This window comes from Schistocerca piceifrons, chromosome 1 (assembly GCF_021461385.2).
Source record: "Schistocerca piceifrons isolate TAMUIC-IGC-003096 chromosome 1, iqSchPice1.1, whole genome shotgun sequence".
In the NCBI taxonomy this organism is placed as follows: Eukaryota; Metazoa; Arthropoda; class Insecta; order Orthoptera; family Acrididae; genus Schistocerca; species Schistocerca piceifrons.
The window spans coordinates 525550481-525570427 of record NC_060138.1 but is presented as its reverse complement, the minus strand read 5'-3'; the positions used below and the strand labels follow the sequence as shown (position 1 = coordinate 525570427).

Here is a 19947-nt window from a genome sequence, read left to right as displayed (position 1 = left end):
GGGCCACCTGGCAGGATGACCATTGCCGGGAGTCCTGATGCCCCAAGCAGACGGGCATCTACTCCTTGGCCGACGTGGGGAGGGTGCAGCTCAGGTATCGGCAGTACGATCCCTGTGTTGTCAGGGGGCTACAACCTAGAGGGTACATGACAACCCCACCACAACGGGCTGGCTACCGTGCTGGATTTCTGGTGCCATGGAAAGTCCATCATGATCGCTGGTGCAGATGGAGATGCACTATGGGCGTAACTTGGACAACCCATCAGGCGTTTAGGCCCAATTTGAGGAATAGTGGGTATGGTTACAACGCCGGTGCAATGCTGAGAGCCAAGGTCTTAGTGCACTTAGGACCAGTGGTACACCACGTAAGGTGTCCTTCCCCAAAAGGCTCGTACTTCTGTAGAATTTTGAAAAATGGAGGTCAAACCCCAAGGGGGACCATCACATGGAAGGTCGAAACAGTTGAAACTCCTTTTAGTCGCCTCATACGACAGGCAGGAATACCTCGGGCCTATTCTTACCCCGGACCCGCAGGGGGTATGGGCTTTAAAATCACCCAAAAGTAGGAAAGGTTTAGGGAGTCGATCAATCAGTGCAGCTAATACATTCAGGAGTATTGCACCATCTGGAGGAAGATGCACATTGCAGACAGTTATTTCCTGTGTCGTCCTTATTCTGACAGCCACAGCTTCAAGATGGGTTTGAAGGGGCACAGTTTCACTACAGACTGAGTTTAGGACATAAACGCAAACTACACCTGACACTCGATTAGAGTCACTACGGTTCCTATAATATCCCTTATAGCCACGAAGAGCAGGGGTCTGCATTGCTGGAACCAGGTTTCCTGGAGGGCAATGCAGAAAGCAGGTGTAAAGCTTAACATTTGCCATAGCTCAGCCAGGTGGTGGAAAAAACTGCTGCAATCGCACTGGAGGATGACGACATTGTGAGACTGGGAAGGCATGGAACAGTCAAAGAGGCAGTTTACACCTCAGGGTCACCTGCTGCCACCAACTTATTGTCTAAGCAGTCTATATCCATTGTGTCTGAGAGTCTGGCAAGATCTAGGTCCTCAGCGGATGCCAGAATCTCCACCTCATCTGCAGACGCAGAGCTTGTAGGCAGCAGTGGTGTGGGTGCCACCGCAATTTCCTTGGTCTTGGGGATCTTCTTTTTGGATTTATCTCGCTGCTCCTTGGGTTTCCCTGGCTGGAAGGACTTCACTGATTCTGTCTCTGGGACTGAGGATGAGCGTGAAGCCCTACTACCAGCTGCTTTTGGGCTATTCAGCCACTGGTGGGTGTCATCTTTTGCACTAGCAGAAACCTGGGAAGGGTGTGACCCAAGGGACCCCTTCATAGTGAGAGGAACCAAAGAACACCTACACTTCTCTAGCGCAGAAGTGAGGACCGATATCCCCGATGGTTGGAGGGTGTTGCTCCCAAACTAGGTGGTGCAGGAGCAACAGGGAGGCAAGTGCCCCCCCCACCATCAAGGGGGCAGGTGTAGTCTTCCGGCTCTGAGAGATGACTGGAGGTACAGGATGTAGGCATTCAAATTTCCTCTTAGCCTCAGTGTAGATCAGTTGGTCCAGGGTCTTGTACTCCATGATTTTCCTTTCTTTCTGGAGAATCCTGCAGTCAGGCGAGCAAGGCGAATGGTGCTCTCTGCAGTTGACAGAGATGGGAGGCGGGGCACATGGAGTATTGAGATGTGATGGGTGTCCGCAATCTCGACATGGGATGCTGGGAAGTACAGTGGGAAGACATATGGCCAAACTTCCAGTATTTAAAGCACCGCATTGGGGGAGGGATATAGGGCTTTACATCACAGCAGTAGACCATCACCCTCGGAGGCCATTATGAAGGCATCGGTGGCAACCTGATTATTACTCGGATCCCGGTGGACACGCCGAACGAAATTTACACCTCGCCACTCTAAATTGCCATGCATCTCATCGTCAGACTGCAAAAGAAGGTCCCTGTTAAATACAATACAGAAACATCCCCCAGCTTGTCACAAGCGAGCTCAACAAAAAACTGAAGCTTCATCGTCATGAAAGATTCCCCATCAGGTCTCGAACATACGCAGTACCGGGGCAAATAAGAGCCAATGCCATCCTTAGCCTGACGTTCCTTCCATGGTGTGGCCAGGGAGGGGAACGGTTTGGGGCGGTACTTCTGTGCGTTGAATTGAGCCCGTGAACGCTTAGAGACTGCTGGTGTTCGACCACCGGAAAAGAGCAGTTGTTTAGAGTTAATACAAGGAAGTATGAAAGGAGGAAGATAGAGCTGCTGGATGAAATGAGAGAGAATGAGGTACAGAAGTTCTATGAGAGATTTAGACAACTGAAGAGAAGACTGCAATGAGAAGTATTCTATAAGGATAAAGATGGAAAACTAGCTGTAGATAAAAGTTAAGCTTTGGGAAAATGGTAAGAATATTTTACTGAAATATTCGATGGAAAGGGGGAGATAACAGACAAGAAATCTTGAAACATTGAATAAGGAAGAGCAGGAACCAGACTTGGAAATGGAAAGCCAAAGCACCAGACTTGAAGGGAGTGAAGAATGCAATCAGAAATTAAAAAATAACAAAACTGCAACAGGCCAAATTATTAAAATTTGTGGGGAAAGAATGATGGAGATAACTGTTAATGAATTAATAAAGAAGATGTGGATAAAGGATACAGGTTGGAGTTTGGGAATATGCCACCAATTACATAAGGAAGATGAAAAGTCAAACACTGCAGCCATTACTGTGGAATTTCTATCTTAGATACAACATATCAGGTGTTCAGTAAGATTTTAGCTTCATGGGTAGAATGCCGATGGAAACTGTACTGGTACATTATCCAGCTGGATTTAGGAGAAATAGACTGACAATGGGCCAGACATTTTTAATGAAACAAATGCTAGAGAAACTTTACGAATATGACCAACAAATGCATCAGAAGTAAATTGATTTTAAACAAGGATACAACAGCTTAGACCAAAAAATAAGCAAACAACAGCCGAGACAAAAAAAACCACGAAGTATGAAAGATTTTAGAATGCCACAAAAATTTGTTAGGATGACAGAAATTATGATAAAAGCAACAGTTTGCAAGGTCAGAATAGAACAAGAACTATTAGGAGAGTTCCATGTAGGAAGGAGGCAGAGGCAGGGAGATGTAATCTCTGTGCGACTTAACTTAGTACAAGAGAATATAATTCAGCAAATGCCAACATGCCCAGGGGACAAACATCTAACCATTAGTTCCAGGTGGTTGCATACATTGATGAAGTAGCATTAGTTGCAAGGAATGTCATGAGCTTTCAGGGATATTATGCTGCATTAGAAGGAGCAGCATGGAAGTTAGCACTGAAAGTGAATACAGGTAACCAAGGTATATGATAAGAGATCCTGCAAGGAATAGAAGAGAGACTTCAATAAAAATAAATAGGAAAACTATCAAAGAGTGGAGGAGTTTAAATATCTAGGTTCAATAATAACAGAAGATAACAGGACATCTGTACAAATTCAACAGAGGATAGCAAGTGGAAAACAATGCCATTGCTCCCTGCAGAATATGTTCAAGTCCAGAAATGTTAGTGGGAACACAAAAATCAAAACATATTTGACTATATTATGATCTATAGTAACGTATAGATTCGAAGGCTGGGTGATGATTGTAAAAGAAGAAGACTGGTTATTGGGCTGGGAAAAGAACATTCTGAAAGGTAAATGTGGCAGTGAGAGAGGAAGAAAGCTGGAGAATAGGACAAGTGCTGAACCACAAACATTTTTTGTCAGATGATCATTGTAGTGAAAATCATGCCAGGAAGAACAAGATGGGTTGGTCACTTTCAGAGAATGCTAGAAACTCTTGAGTGTTAAGGGAGTGTTAATAGGTGAGCATAAGGGCAGGAGGAGAAGAGGAAGACCCAGGGAAGGATGGATTGAAGATATGAAAGAGGACTTCAAACCAATGGGAGTCAGGAATCAGAGAAGGAAAGCAATGGACAGAGAAGAATGGAAACACGTGACAAAAGAACACAAGGTTCTAAAAGAACTGTAGTATTGACCAGAAAGCGTCTTCAACACTGCAGCACTAGAGGAAGTTATACTATAGTTGACTCAGTAGACTCCAAAACACTGCAAAACTTGGAATTTTCTAGGACCCATCTCATATAGGTGAAGAAGGGATGAGCATTGAACTTCAAATCTTTGGATTGGTAATCTGACATCCACTAAGTCCTCACCATAAACTATTAACCAGTCAACACAAGGATCATACAGAATCACTGTAACATATTCTTGACAGTCACTTCCATATGCCAATTTAAACACTGAAATAGGCAATAAATAAAATGTGAAAGGATAAAAGGACATGCAAAATATTGAAGAGGATAATCTGGGGGAAAGAGGGATGGCATGCCCGAGGCTTAAAATCAAACTAATGTTTCTTCTCATAGTTGCAATAATACCTTCTTCTGTCGGTAATGTGGGCTTAACTTCATGCATGGCACTGCTTTCCATGAACTGGTCATCCATTCCATCTTGATCTTCCAGATCAGCCAAAAGTTCATCAGCCAAAGACATGGTGCCACCTTAGTATCTCTGAAAAAAGCAATGACAATTATGAACAACAAATGGGAAATATTAGAAAACTCCAAATTTTGATATTTAATTAACTAGAGGTTATTCTGTTTAATGCCTTCATGTACTCAATTATTTCCTTCTATACTAGCAAGAACGGACAGCTGATATAATCACGTTTTGTTACATCATAAAATTTTTTAGCAAAATGTGTCACTGGGACACTTGTTGAAATCAATCTATCACTTTCATAATAATAAAATCTAGTTTCACAATTCTGTATATTATAACACACTTTTCAGAAGCTGCTTTGGAAGTTCTTCCTACACATCATCAGTAGCGAACAATACAACAGTGGCTTGCATGTACTTACTGTTACAGAATCTGACAGTAGAGGAGTATGCCGTATGTCCTAGATTCAATTAACCACCTTCTCTGCCCAAGTTATAAATAATCTGACAAAGAGTTCACATGTGTTTACATTATATGCAACCACCCCCTTCAACCATAATCTTCTTTCCATTCTCTACCGTTTCCCCACTATGCATCACCACAGCAAGGTAGAAAAGGTTCCAAGCAAGAATGTTCTATTACTAACCACAGCCTCACCACTGGGTCATGATAAGTCATCAAATACTATTTTTTTTTTTTTTTATCAATCCGTGTACAAATACTGCTGAGTACCAAGAAATGGTTTATACTTGTAACATTATGTATTAAATTTGCTAGCAGACTGAAATGTGTCCTGAACAAGGATTCGAATCTAGGATGGTTGGTTGAGTTGTTTGGGGGGAGGACACCAAACAGCAAGGTCATCATGGATTAGGAAAGGAAGTTGGCTGTGCCCTTTCAAAGGAACCATCACGGCATTTGCTTGGAGCAATTTAGGGAGATCACGGAAAACGTAAATCAGGATGGCCGGATGTGGGATTGAACCGTTGTCCTCCCAAATGAGAGTCCAGTGTACTAACCACTGCGCCACCTAACTCGATTGAATCTGGGACCTTTGCCTTTTGCAGCAGGTGTTACACCGACTCTGCTATCCAACAACCACAACTCAGAACCCGCCCCAGCATCTTTACTTCCACCAGTACCTGTCTCCTAAGCTCCAAACTTCCCTAAAGTTCTCTCACTCATCTTGTGGGACTAGCAAAAGAAAGACATGTTAGTCCCACAATGTGCATGGGAGAACTTCTGTGAAGTTTGGGATGTAAGAGAAAGGCAATGATAAAAGTAAAGCTGTGACATTGGGTTACAAGTTTTGCTTGGATAGTTCGTATTGCAGGGCACTTACCTGCAAAAGGCAAATGTCCCAGGTTTGAGTCTCAGTCTGGCACACAGTTTTAACTGCCTGAAAGTTAAATTAGGGCACACTCTTTTGCAGAGTGAAAATTCAATTCACATGTTAAAACATATTTTACACCGTTTCCAAACGTCGATAACAGAAATAGTGTGACAATGTTCTTATAAACAAATTACATGTTGGTGGTTCAATAGACATAGGAGGGTTGTGCTTTGACTATTGAAGGAAGTAATCCAAGTGTCCATGTCAACCAAGGTATAAGATTATGATCAATATTGTAACAGAAAATCATCAAATAACTTAAGAAACAATGGCAGAGGTGTTAAATATTTCCATATTGGTGCACTACAATTTTGTCAAATGACAATGAGTGGCCTGCACAATAGGTAGCAATATCATTACACTTACATATGAACATAATTGAATGAAGATTTGGCAGAGGCACAAATTCTGGAAATGCTGCTTCATATTATTAAACTCCCCAAACAAGCATCCATTTTAAGTCTTGTTCACTGGCAACAAATCTTGGTTGCCGTTACAGGAACTTTTGTTGTTGTTGTCACAGCAGCTATGGGAGGGTGAATGGAGGCAGAGGAGAGGGCATGAAAAATGAAAAAGAAAGATGGTAAAAAGGGGACTGAAATGATGGAAGAGTTGTGGGGATCTAGTTAAAAACCACACACACCGTCCAAACAGGCCTTGAAGGGCCAATGGTATTGACTGGCCGTCATGTCATCCTCAACCCTTAGGCATCAACGGATGCAGATGTGGTCAGCACATCGCCCTTCCAGGCATTGTTAGCTTTCATGATCGGTGTTGCTACTTCTTAATCAAGCCGCTTCTCAATTGGCCTCACAATGGCTGAACACACCCTGCTTGTCAACACCACATGGCAGATTCGGACGGTGACCCATCCAAGAGCTAGCCAAGCCCCAAAACTCTTAACTTCAGTGATCTGATGCGAATCGGTGTTACTAGTGAAAGGAATAAAGAGAAGCAACTGGGGAAGTGGAGTAAAAAATGTGTGAACTGGGAAGGGTGGAAATAACTTAATTAACAGATAATGGGAATGTAAAATGTACAGATTTATTAAAAAGTGCCTCTGGAATTTCACAAGATGACTGTGCCAAATTTACAAAACATATAGAAAACACATAGACATTACGATACTGCAGTGCATGCACATCTGCAGGAACAAGCACTGCAGCAACTACAACTGTCATGAAATACATGAAACATATTCACAATTGTGAAAACGGACAACCTTCATTTCTAATGAAGACAATGAAAATTTGTGCGGGTCCAGGATTTGAACTCGGATTTCCCGCTTCTCAAGTGTGGTCGCCTTAACCACTTCACCTACCTGAGCATGCTTCACGGTCAGACTCATAAATTCATTATACGTATTTTAATTGAAATTTTTATTGAAAGTTGCTTGCCTGGTATTGGCAGATAAATAAGATTTTTTATTTATTTATTTATTTACATGTCAAGTTCTGTAGGACCAAATTGAGGAGCAAATCTCCGAGGTCATGGAATGTGTCAGTACATGAAATTACAACATAAAAGTAATAACAGATAAAAAAAGTTTATGAAACCCAAAAAAGTCATTCTATAAGTTTAAGTAAATGCAATCAACAATAAAATAAGAATCAGCTTAATTTTTCAAGGAACTCCACAACATAATAGAAGGAGTGACCCATGAGGAAACTCTTCAGTTTCAATTTGAAAGCGCGTGGATTACTACTAAGATTTTTTAATTTGAGTAGTAGCTTATTGAAAATTGATGCAGCAGTATACTGCACACCTTTCTGCACAAGAGTTAAGGAAGTCTGATCCAAATGCAGGGTTGATTTCTATCAAGTATTAACCAAGTGAAGCTGCTTATTCTTGGGAATAAGCTAATATTGTTAACAAGAAATGACAGTAAGGTATATATATTGAGAGGCCAATTCAAAATACTTAGACTTGTGAACAGGGGTCGACAAGAGGTTAGTGAACTTACACCACTTACTGCCCGAACTGCCGATTTCTTAGCCAAAAATATCCTTTTAGAATGGGAAGAGTTACCCCAAAATATAATACCATACAACATAAGCGAATGAAAATAAGCAAAGTAGACTAATTTTCATGTTGAACGATCATTCACTTCGGATACCATTCAAATAGTAAAAATGGCCTAACCTAACCTAACCTAACAGTATTAAGTCTTTGAACAAGATCCTGAACATGGGCTTTCCACGATAGCTTACTATCTATCTGAACACCTAGGAATTTGAACTCTTCAGTTTCACTAATCATATGCCCGTTCTGTGAAATTAAAACGTCAGGTTTTGTTAAATTGTGTGTTAGAAACTGTAAGAACTGAGTCTTACTGTGATTTAGCGTTAGTTTATTTTCTACAAGCCATGAACTTAGGTCGTGTACTGCACTATTTGAAACCGAGCCAATGTTGCACACAAAATCCTTTACTACCAAATGGACAGAAATATTTTAGAGTTACCTGTAATACAAGAGGGTATGTCATTTATATAAATAAGGAACAGGAGTGGCCCCAACATTGATCCCTGGGGCACCCCCTACTCGACAGTACCCCATTCAGACCCCACATCACAGCTGTTAACATTGTGAATAATGACATTTTGCTGTCTGTTGCTAAAGTACGAGGTGAACCAATTGTGAGCTACTCCCTGTATTCCATAATGGTCCAGCATGGGGGGCAATCTTTCGTGATCAACACAATCAAATGCCTTAGTTAAATCAAACAATATGCCAAGCATTTGAAACCTTTTGTTTAGCCCCTCCAGTACCTCACAGAGAAAAGAGGATATAGCATTTTCAGTTGTTAAACGACTCTAAAGCCGAACTGTACATTTGATAGCACATCGTGTGATATGAAATGATCAATTATCCTTACATACACAGCCTTTTCAATAACTTTTGCAAACATTGATGGCATAGAAATAGGTCTAAAATTATCTACATTATCCCTTTCCCCTTTTTCTGCGGCTTTACTACTGAGCACTTTAATCGCACAGGAAACTGACCATTCCTAAAGGAAAAATTACAAATATGGCTACATACTGGGCTAAAATGTACAGCACAGTACTTTAATATTCTGCTAGACAGCCATCATAACCATGAGAGTCCTTAGTCTTCAGTGATTTAATTACTGACTCAATCTCTCTCGTGTGTGTATCACAGAGGAGTATCTCAAACATCAATCTCAAAAAGGCATTTGCCAAGAAAGTTATGCGATTCCTGTAGAAACTAAATTTTTATTTAATTTGCCAGCAATGCTCAGAAAATGATTGTTAAATACTGTATATACATCTGATTTATCAGTAACAGAAATATTTTTACCTTGTGCCTTATATTTTAGACCTTGTGCTGCTGACCACACTTCCTTCACAACTGACCATATGGTTTTAATTTTATCCTGTGAATTAGCTACTCTATTTGCATACCACATACTCTTTGCCTTCCTAATAACATTTTGAAGCACCTTACAATACTATTTGTAATGGGCTACTGTAGCTTGATTGTGACTACTTTTAATATTTTGATGTAATTCCCGCTTTGTTCTACAAGATATCTTTATCCCACTGGACAGCCACCCGGGCTGCCTATCACTGTTAGTACCCCGTTTAGAACGTACTAATGGAAAGCAACTTTCAAAGAGCAAATATGACATTCGTTTGAGTACAAAAGCCTTTTAGTGTTAAAATTTGTACATCATGGTCTGAAAGGCCATTCACGCTTTTACTAACAAACCCATCTAGTAATGAAGAATGAATAAAAATATTGTCTGTGGCTGTGCTACTGTTTCACTGCACCCTAGTTGGAAAAAAACAGTCTGCATCAGATCATATGAATTTAGGAGATCTACCAACATCCTTTTTCTTGCACCATCATATACTAAATTAATACTGAAGTCACCACATATAACTAATTTCTGGTACTTCGCATAAAGTGAATCAAGAACCTTCTCTAGCTTGGGCAGAAATGCTCTGAAGTCAGAGTTAGGGGACCTATAAACAACAACAACAATTAGAAGTTTAGTTTCACTACATTCAATTGCCCCTGTACAACATTCAAATATCTGTTCAGTGCAGTGTCGTGATACATCTCTGAACTCAAATGGAATACTTTTTTTTTTAACGTACTTAGCCACTCCCCCCACCCCGCAAGGAACTCCTTGAGAAACAGCCAGCTAATCTGTATCCTGGTAAATGAAGCCTCTGAATTGTCAAATTATTTAAGTGGTGCTCTGATATACCAATAATTTGAGAGTCAACATCTATAAGCAGTTCGCTAACTTTATCTCTAATACCTCTTATATTTTGAGAAATAAGTTACTTCCTTCTCTACTTGGAAACATTACATTCTCGGAAGGTGAGCCCTTAGTTAGAGGGACTTCCTTTAAGAAGGTATACCTATCAGCTGACTTCAATCTAAAAAAGATGCAGCTCTTTGCTTAATAGATGAACCACAAACAAAAATTGAAAAACTACATACTGACATCATACATAAAAATATAAAATTCACAATTGAAAGAGGACAGGACAACCAAATTAATTTTATGGACATAACAATCAAACAAGAAAACAATAAGCTTATGTTTGAAATTTACCGTAAACCCACAGCAACGGACATTATCATTCCCCAATCCTCGAACCGCCCACACACACAAAAGCAAGCAGCACCTCGACATATGCTCCATAGAACCAACACAGTACCACTCACCAAAGCAGATAGCAGCCCCCCCTCCCCCCAAAACAAAAGGGGGTGGGGGCAGAAAGCTCCAAACCACAAATAACAACACAACCAAACACAAACACACAGTCCCATAACAACTACACAGGATAATCATAAAAAGATGAAAGAAAACACAAGATGGTACACAATGACATACAAACACAAACTCACCCATAAAATCACCAACATTTTCAAAAGACGGGGGATAAACATAGCATACACAACAGACAATTCTGTACAAAAATACAGCCCAAAACTGACAAAAAACAGAGACATACCAGAAAGCAGGTATATAGCAGTTACAGTGTAACACTTGTGAAGGCACATACATAAAGCAAACAGGGAGAACGTTTGATGTCAGATACAAGGAACACATGAGAGCACGGAAATATGGGACAAACCACTCCACATCTGCAGAGCACCTAAGAGAAAATGACCACAAACCAACCACTAGAGAAGATGACATGAGAATAATTAGAATCAACAATAAAAAGCACCTTCTGACCATGCAAGAAAATTAGCACATACATAAAACCAAAGTAGAGGGGGAAAATCCTGTTGAATGACTAAGTACACATGCCAAGCAATTCATTATTTACACTAATAGATAAAATAATAGAATAATGTTCACAAAAAGGATAAATATAATAATACTGCCCAATGTAATAATAATAGAACCCAACATCTTTACACTCACTCATCCATGACCCCTCCCCAGAACATTGAAACGAATAGTCGAAACAGCTGTCACCAAAGTTTTCAGCCACTCGCTAACAGCTAGTACAACTGCCCCCACCCCCCCCCCCCTCCCCCCCATCCCCACAAAAAAAATTAGCTCTATCCCCCCCTCTCTCTCACTCATTCACACACACACAGTATAAACATCATAAACAGAAGTTAGTAACGTACGTATACTTTGTTAGGTTGGCAACAAATAGGTAAACATACCGAAGACGATGAAACATGTAATGGCGTCGCATTATTTACGCTGTGAAAAGAAGTGTACGACGAAATAGTTGTATCGAGTGACAGAAGAACAATAGTCCACCACAAAAAAAGAGTGAGAAACATGGTGAACAGTGTGTGGATGGCGAAAAAACAAAGATGTGAATATAGAACAGTGATAAAAGTGGTAGTGCGACCTCCAGACCAGATGTGAGGAAACGCTGATGAACAAATCGTAAGTAAGTACATTTTTACAAAAAATCACAAAGTGAACTGTTTGATCATCTATAACTAACAAAACTGTATCATTAGAGATCTCACTGATGATGCCTTAGAAGAGGAGAAGGCGAAACACGTTTGAGATAACTAAAATAACTAGCAGCAGGAAAAGGCAGTCCGATTCGCAAAACAAGAACATCTAACAGTTTTCTTTTCTGATAAATTTTCAGTTTCCTCTTCGTCACTGGTCAGTTCTGGTATGGGAATTCTTTCATGACCCTTATCACTTGGTTTGGTATATTCTTCGATGATGTCTTCTTCATTATCATGCTTCTCAGATGATTCCTGTACAGATTCTGGGACCCAGTCCTCAGCTGGTTTACTTTCAAAGTCAAATCTTCCTTTGTAAAAAACAATGTTCCTTCCTGTGACTATTTTTCTTTCCTCTGGACACCAAAGCCTGTAGCCATTACGACAGTAACCAGTGAAATAGCATTTTAAGGACTTGCCTTCAAATTTCCCTGTTCTCAATTCCTTTGGCACCACTAGATAAGCAATACATGCAAATACTCTCAGCTTACTCAAATTAGGCTTCTCGTTATACCACATAGCTGCAGGCACCTTTCCTTCCAAAGCCACGGTAGGTGCAAGGCAGTACGAACAGCTTCTGACCAGAACATTTTATCTAATTTACACTGAAGTACCATACAACGAGCTTTCTCAATAACAGTTCTGTTCATTCGCTCTGAAACACCATTTGCTGAGGAGTATATCAGATTGTAAGCTCAAACTGTATTCCTTGTTCTTCAAAAAACTGTTTCAATTCATTTGACGTACTCACGGTCACAGCGCAATCTGCTAATCTTCAAGTTGAAATGAGCTGTAGCCATGGTGTGAAACATCTTCAGGTAGCGTGTTACCTCTGACTTCGATTCCAGTGCATAGGCCACTGTGAAATGTGTAAAGTCGTCGACAAACGTGAGCACATACTTCTTTCCGTTGAATGATTCCGGTGCAATTGGCCCACACAGATCACCGTGGATCAACCGAAGAGGTCTGGTGGCACGTTTCCTATTGTGACTGTATGGCAGCTGTGATTGTTTTCCTTCGACACAATTTGAACATTGATCCGTGGAGATTGTTGAAGTGTCCAGTTCCATACCATCACTTGTGACTGGAGGCGTTTAATGTTATAACAACTCAAATGGCCTGCTATGCCACAGTTTCGCATTAGTAGCAGTTGAAGCAGCTGCCAAGTCTTTTCGTTGCAAAAACAATAGAACATACAACTGAGATTCATTCCTATTTGCAATGGCAACAATTTCTTTTCCTTTTTTAATTAAACCTTGAGACTTTTCAAATGTGATACTAAAACCATTCATTTGCAGTTTTCTAACTGGCAGCAAATTATAATTAAGATCAGGCACAGATAAAACATCTTTAAACGTTTTACCACACTAGTCACTTTAATTTCTCCTTTCACTTTAGCCTCAAGAAAAATGCCTGACTTAGCTACTACGATTTTAATTGGCTGTTCCAGTTTCCTTAAATTAGTGAGAGGTATCTTACTGTTAGTCAAATGGTTCACAAGGCTTTAAGCACTATGGGACTTAACATCTGAGGTCATCAGTCCCCTATACTTAGAACTACTTAAACCTAACTAACATAAGGACATCACACACAACCATGCGAGAGGCAGGATTCGAAGCTGTGACCATAGCAGCAGCGCAGTTCTGGACTGAAGTGCCTAGAACTGCTCAGCCACAGCGGCCATCTACTGTTAATCAGATGCTCCATTGCTCCAGAGTCCAAGAACCAATTTATGTAGTTCGTTGACTGATCTTGATTTGATGCTGCAAAACAAAACTCACCTTCCTCTATGACGTTAGCTATGACCACAGAGCTGCCAATTCCCGAGTTCTTGTTTGTTACCTTAACTCTACAATTAGCCCTTTTATGTCCAGGCTTTCCACAACAGTGACAAGTAAACTTGAAAGAGATTCCTTGTTGACTTCTTGCTTTATTGGCGTCTGACGAACCCTTTTTTAGATACCATTGAGTCTGAAAAGCTGTAGGAGGTGGCGTTTCATCATTTTTGTTTTAGCCGACGACTCCCTTCCACTTCAATTCTTCATCCAGTAGCCTATTTTTCACAGAGCTCAGCGTCAAGTCTTTCATTGAGAGAGTTTCGATTGCAGTGACCACTACATTGTATTCCGCAGGCATCGTTTAAAGCAAATGGCACACAATGTCCGATTCTTCGACAGTAGCTCCAGTCGAACATAAATCACGAATCAGTTTATCAAACTTCAGAAAGTGGTTAATTAGCAAATCATCTGTTGCGTTAAATTTCATAGTTAAAAATTTTTTCTCAACAGAAGTTGACCAGCAATTCCTTCTCTCTACAACGTATTACACAGAGAGGTCCATAAATCAAAAGAAGTTACCTTATCTTTCGCGTATTCCAAGTGACTAGTCGGCAATGCGTTGAACAAGATGAGACTTACATTTACGAGCTTGTTTAGCCATTTTAGCCAATCGTGTTTCCTTTGCAGCATGCTGCATGTTCTCCTCTCCAGTGACAAATTCCACCTTTGTGAGATAATTCGCTTGCACAAATGGTAATAGTTCCAGTTCCTCAAAGAGAATTTCCATTCTGAATTTCCAGTTGTTGAAATTCGTTCCATCGAATAAAGGAATATGACATTTTTCCACTTCAATTGCCATCTCAGCTTAACTTTTACTTGGGGCAAGTATTTATCGCAGGTTCCGTTTATTTAAAACAAACCTGGGCCCATAACCTGCTATATTTCAGTTTCTAATGATAAAATAACACACATTAAGTTAAAAACTATTAGATGGTTTTTATTAAACTGAAAGGTGTAACAGAACAACTGAACAAAAATGCCTGTTTTACTCTCTGATGGTACAGCACTTAACAGGTGAATCATTAAAATTGCAATCTTAACAGAGGTGTTGACCAAACGAACAAAATTTCTTTTTTCTTGCTCTTTAAAGTGTATGCAACATGAGTTCACCCATCATCACTTCAAGTCCAAAAAATTTCTTCTGAATTCCTTTCACAGGAGTAGTTTGTTTGGACCATTCTTCTTTTTTTATGCTCACGGAATTCTTCAATTTCCTCTTTGGACAAAAGAATGAGGGGTGTGGATATGTAAGATTTCACGACTCTCGTAAAATCCTCATCATTCTGAATCACAGCTCCATTTGGTCTAGAAAGATTATATTTTGTAGCACGGAGCTTCAGCAGGCTGCCTACACCACATCACAAGGCCTCTTTCTGTGACCAATAGCACTGTATACCCAGTCAGTTGGCACAAGCAACTTACTCAATTCAAACAACTGGTAACGATTTTTAAAATGACTAGGAGCACCATCAGAAATAATGATGATCTTCTCTGCCCCTGTTTGCAGTTGAAGAATTTTGCACATTGCTAGCAAACCACGTGCTGAGTCATGTCCTGTGTCATCACTTATAACTGCAACACTTGTGTTCTTATTTTGAAAATATGTCACTCCCATAAAAATTGAAACCTGGTCATTACTCCAATGATACTCTTGTACTTCTTGTGGGAGAATTACAGACCAGTTCTCAGCAAAACCACAGTGAAGCACTAAACATAGTTCTTCAGCTTGTACAAACTCTTTCACTTAGACTGCAATGTGTTGTTGTTGTTGTTGTTGCAATTTCTTCAGATATTGACGTGTTACTGGTTTCACTGGTCATTTACCAAGTTCATCAATGAAACTGTCAAAGGCAACAGTTTTCTTAATTAGTTTATTTTCCTCCCATGGTGCATCTGAAATTTCTGCAGAGTTATCTGCTATATCTTCCTGGCCAAGTGTCTGTAAAGACAATCTTCCCTTTCCCCATCAGTCACCACATTCTTGAAACAAACAAGTCTCTCACTTTATGTCACAGACTACTAATGACATAACACGCCCAACCAAGGTGTCATATGTCACATGCTCCAGTAAGTTCTTTAGAGTTACTACACAAAGTTCAAAATTCGCACAGTACACACATAAACAGACATCTCTAGGTGGGTGTGGAACTACCCACTTAGGTCGTAGTGCATAAAATTTTGGTATTCCAATATGGGAAGTTGTATAGAGTTGCTCTCATAAATTGCAAAAGTTTCTTTAATACTGGAAGTCATGTATCTCTTCACTTTCACAACTTTTTGACCTTCAACTGCTACAGTTGCAGTGTCTTTTTTGTTGGTACTCTGGCAAGAACAGTCCCATTTATCTTCCAGATAAAATGACTGTACTATCTGAACTTGAGCTGCTTCTACAGGATGACCTTAATAGGGATCTGGTCTTCCAAAGACTCTTCTTACAGACCTCACATTTCTTCATTTGTTTACGATGTACCTTGATACTGATGGAAAGTGGTTCAAAATTGTTTTCTTTGAAAATGTCTCTGGAATAATAGTTACAACTTGCACCTTTTCACTGTAGAATGCACAATATTCAACAGCTGAACTGATAGTTGTGAAAAATTCCTGGCAAGAGGTGCAAGAGTGCTTTGGTTCATTTTTGTCTGAACATGAAATTTCTACTTTGAAGAGTGTGGTCAGTTTTACTGTAATGTATTCATACGTAGCTTTAGTAATTTCTCTGCGCTTTGTTGACGCACAGAGCTTATGACTCAACTCCACTTACCACGGTTTCTTAACACGACTAACACCTACCTCTGTAGTACTACTGATGCAAACTCTGCATCATTTGCACCAGTGGAGGTTTCATCTTGTTCAGATACTATCATTGTTGTTATTCTGTCAAAACATTTAGAACACAAAAAGTTGTCACTGGAAACATCTTCACTTGGAAACAGAGTCTTCAAATGAGAATGCTTATTCCCAAGCTGAACAAAGCCTGCTTTTTGTTTGTCTCATATATCACTCTTTTTATGGAGATGCAAATAGTCAGCATACTTTACTCTCCTGTGGCCCCAATCAGAAGACATTTCAAACAGTTCTTTTCATAAAACACACGACAACTACGCCAATTGGCAAATTCCTCATGAAAACACAGATCTCACTGAATGGTCTCAGTTTTTTTAGAAGCCTCTTCAGTAAACAAATTAGCACTGTACAACTGCAATACAGAAAGCTGCAATGAACAAGCACGACAAAGAAACTAACAAGAAACTACAACAAAGTGTAAGAAATATTTGGAACAATGAAAAGAAATAACAGCAACAAAGAAAATGATAAGAAGTAACTGCAACAAAGACAACAGAAATAAATACTGTAACAAAGAAATTAATAAGAAACAACTTCAGTGAAGACATATATTACCCTTGAAAGTTAAAAAACATGATTTTTTAAAATAAAACCTGTCCAACTTGAAAGTGGAAGCTCTCCTTTACAGAGAATATGGTACTACATGGTACTATTCAATAGGGAAAAAAATCTACCTTTTCTGGATTGGCCTTTTTGAAAACAAAATTATTTTCTATTAATTATAGAAAAAAATCAAAAGGCAACAATAAAAGAACCATGACAAATATGTCCAAATGGTGGATAACATTGTAATCATAAATCAAATATCTTTCACATAAAAAAAGCTCAAATAAAAATCTAGAACTGTTACAGAGATACAGCATTTAAAAAAAAAAAATTCCGAAATTCACACCTTCAAAATGGTGTTTGCAGTGCCACCTTTAAGGCCTATATCTCGGGGCAGAAATTTTTTTGCAGAAAACAAAAAATACATGTTTCTTACTTACCCATGAATTTTAACATATGCTACATTCAATTACAACCGAGACTATGAAGGTAACGCCCCTGCCTGAAGTGATACGGATTATGCCAGCTGCTTACTGCGTAGTAGTTGTACGACTGTTCAATTATTATTCTGGCTTTAGCTGAAACGGATGCATTTGGACCCCTTATCTAACTAAGGTCTATACTACTTTAACATTAGCATACTGTCCAAGTTATGGCATAGGGCAGTATTGTAAAGTCTAACACTTTTGGTCACGTCATTTTTTTTATTTTGGGTTTCAATCTGAAGAACCACCCAATGTTTTTGAAAAATATTTTTCCTACAAATTTCTATTTGCCTTTGATCAAATTTGAATAAGTAGAAAGGAGAGGTTAAAAAAGAGATTAATTTTTAAGTATAGTACTGGGCACTGATTTTTCTTAGCACCTCATATTGTAAGGAATGTTCACCAATTAAAAAGTATGGAATTTTCATTGTATCTTTTATTCTACTGCTGGATGGAAGTTTTTTCAGTGTTGTGCTCACAGATATCCATGTTGCTGCTGTTGTCTTCAATCCGAAGGCTGGTTTCTTGCAACTATCCATACTACTCTACCTTGTGGAAGCCTCTTCGCCCCAAATACGAACTACAACTTACATCCTTCTGAATCATCTAATCACCTATCTTCAGCATTTTTATGTAGCACCTCATTTCAAAAGCTTCTAGTGTCTTCTTGTCTAAACTTTTTATCATGCATGTTTCACTTTCATACATGGCTACACTCCATACAAATAATTTCAGAAAAGACTCCCTAACACTTACATATACACAATCAGCCAGAACATTAGGACCACCTATCTAATAGCTGGTATGTCCACCTTTGGCACAGATAACAGTGGCAATGCATTGTAGCACGGAATCAAACAGGCCTTAGTAGGTCGCTGGAGAGAGTTGGCACCACATCTGCACATTCAAGTCACCTAATTCCTGATAATTTTGGGAGGGGAAGAATGTGCTCTCAGTCACATCCCAGATGTATTTGATCAAGTTCAGATCTGTGGGGACAGCACATCAATTGGAACTCACCACTGTGTTCCTCGAGCCACTCCATCACACTCCTGGCCTTGTGACATGGCGCACTGTCTTTTAGAAAAATGCCACTGCTGTCACGAAACGTGATTGTCGTGGAAAAGTGTATGAGGTCTGTAACCAGTGTATAATACTCCTTGACTGTCACGGTGTCTTGTACAAGCTCTAATGGAGCCATGGATGCTCACATGAACTTTCCCCAGAGCACAATGGAGCCACTGTCAGCTTGTCTCCATCCCGCAGTACAGGTGTCAAGGAACTGTTCGTCTGGAAGATGACACATGCACACCCTCTCATCAACTTGATCAAGAAGGTATCCAGCCTGCCCAGCCTATGACATCCGACATCTGTATTTAGGGGTGGTCGCCCAAATCCACCAATGTCTGGACATGGTTTCACTTTGGTTTCGGCACATATTGCAGACACTCACCAAGGCACTCCTCAAAGACCTAACAAGCCACGCAGTTTCCAAAATGCTTGTGCCGAGCCTCTGGGCCACCACAGCCTGCCCTCAGCAAACCCAGGTAGATCGCTTGCCTTCCCTATTCTACACACAGACAGCTTGCTCACTGATACTATATGCACAGTGTGTGTGTGTGTGTTTTAGCAGTCATTCCTTGCCAAGTGACACTGCTATTGCCTGGATGGGTTTATCTCAATAATAGGACGGTGGTCATATTGTTCTGGCTGATCAGCGTATATTTGATGTCAACAAATTTCTCTTCTTCAGACTGCTTTTCTTGCCATTGCCAGTCAGCGTTTTTGTCCCCTCTACTTAGGCAATCAACAGTTATTCTGCTGCCAAATAACAAAACTCATCTACAACCATAAGTGTCTTGTTTCCTAATCTAATTCCCTCAGTATCGCCTGATTTAATTCAACTACGTTCCATTATCCTTGTTTTGCTTTTGTTGATGTTCATCTTATATCCTCCTTTCAAGGCAATGTCCATTTTGTTCAACTACTCTTCCAAGTCCTTTGCTGTCTTTGACAGTATTACAATGTCATCGGTAATACCTCTAAGTTTTTATTTCTTCTCCCTGAACTTTAATTGCTAGTCCAAATTTTTACTTTGTTTCCTTTACTGTTGCTCAATGTACATATTGAATAACATTGCTGATAGGCTACAACCATGTCTCACTACCTACTCCACCATTGCTTCCCTTTCATGCCTCTCACCTCTTATAATTGCCATCTAGTTAATGTACAAGTTGTAAACAACCTTTTGCTCCCTGTATTTTACTCCTGCTACCTTCAAAATTTCAAAGAATGTATTGCATTCAACATTGTCAAAAGCCTTCTCTGAGTCTAAAAA

At 39.8% G+C, this 19947-nt stretch overlaps 1 protein-coding gene across 2 annotated transcripts in view; it reads right to left on the bottom strand.

The window, feature by feature from the left end:
• LOC124798341 (U4/U6 small nuclear ribonucleoprotein Prp31) overlaps positions 1 to 19947 on the bottom strand; it is a 77753-nt gene that overhangs the window by 45703 nt on the left and 12103 nt on the right. For both annotated transcript variants that reach the window (XM_047261709.1, XM_047261701.1), the window contains exon 2: positions 4470 to 4602. In XM_047261709.1, coding sequence (XP_047117665.1) covers positions 4470 to 4584 — 115 coding nt within the window. In that variant the 5' untranslated portion in view covers positions 4585 to 4602. The remainder of the gene's footprint in view (positions 1 to 4469; positions 4603 to 19947) is intronic.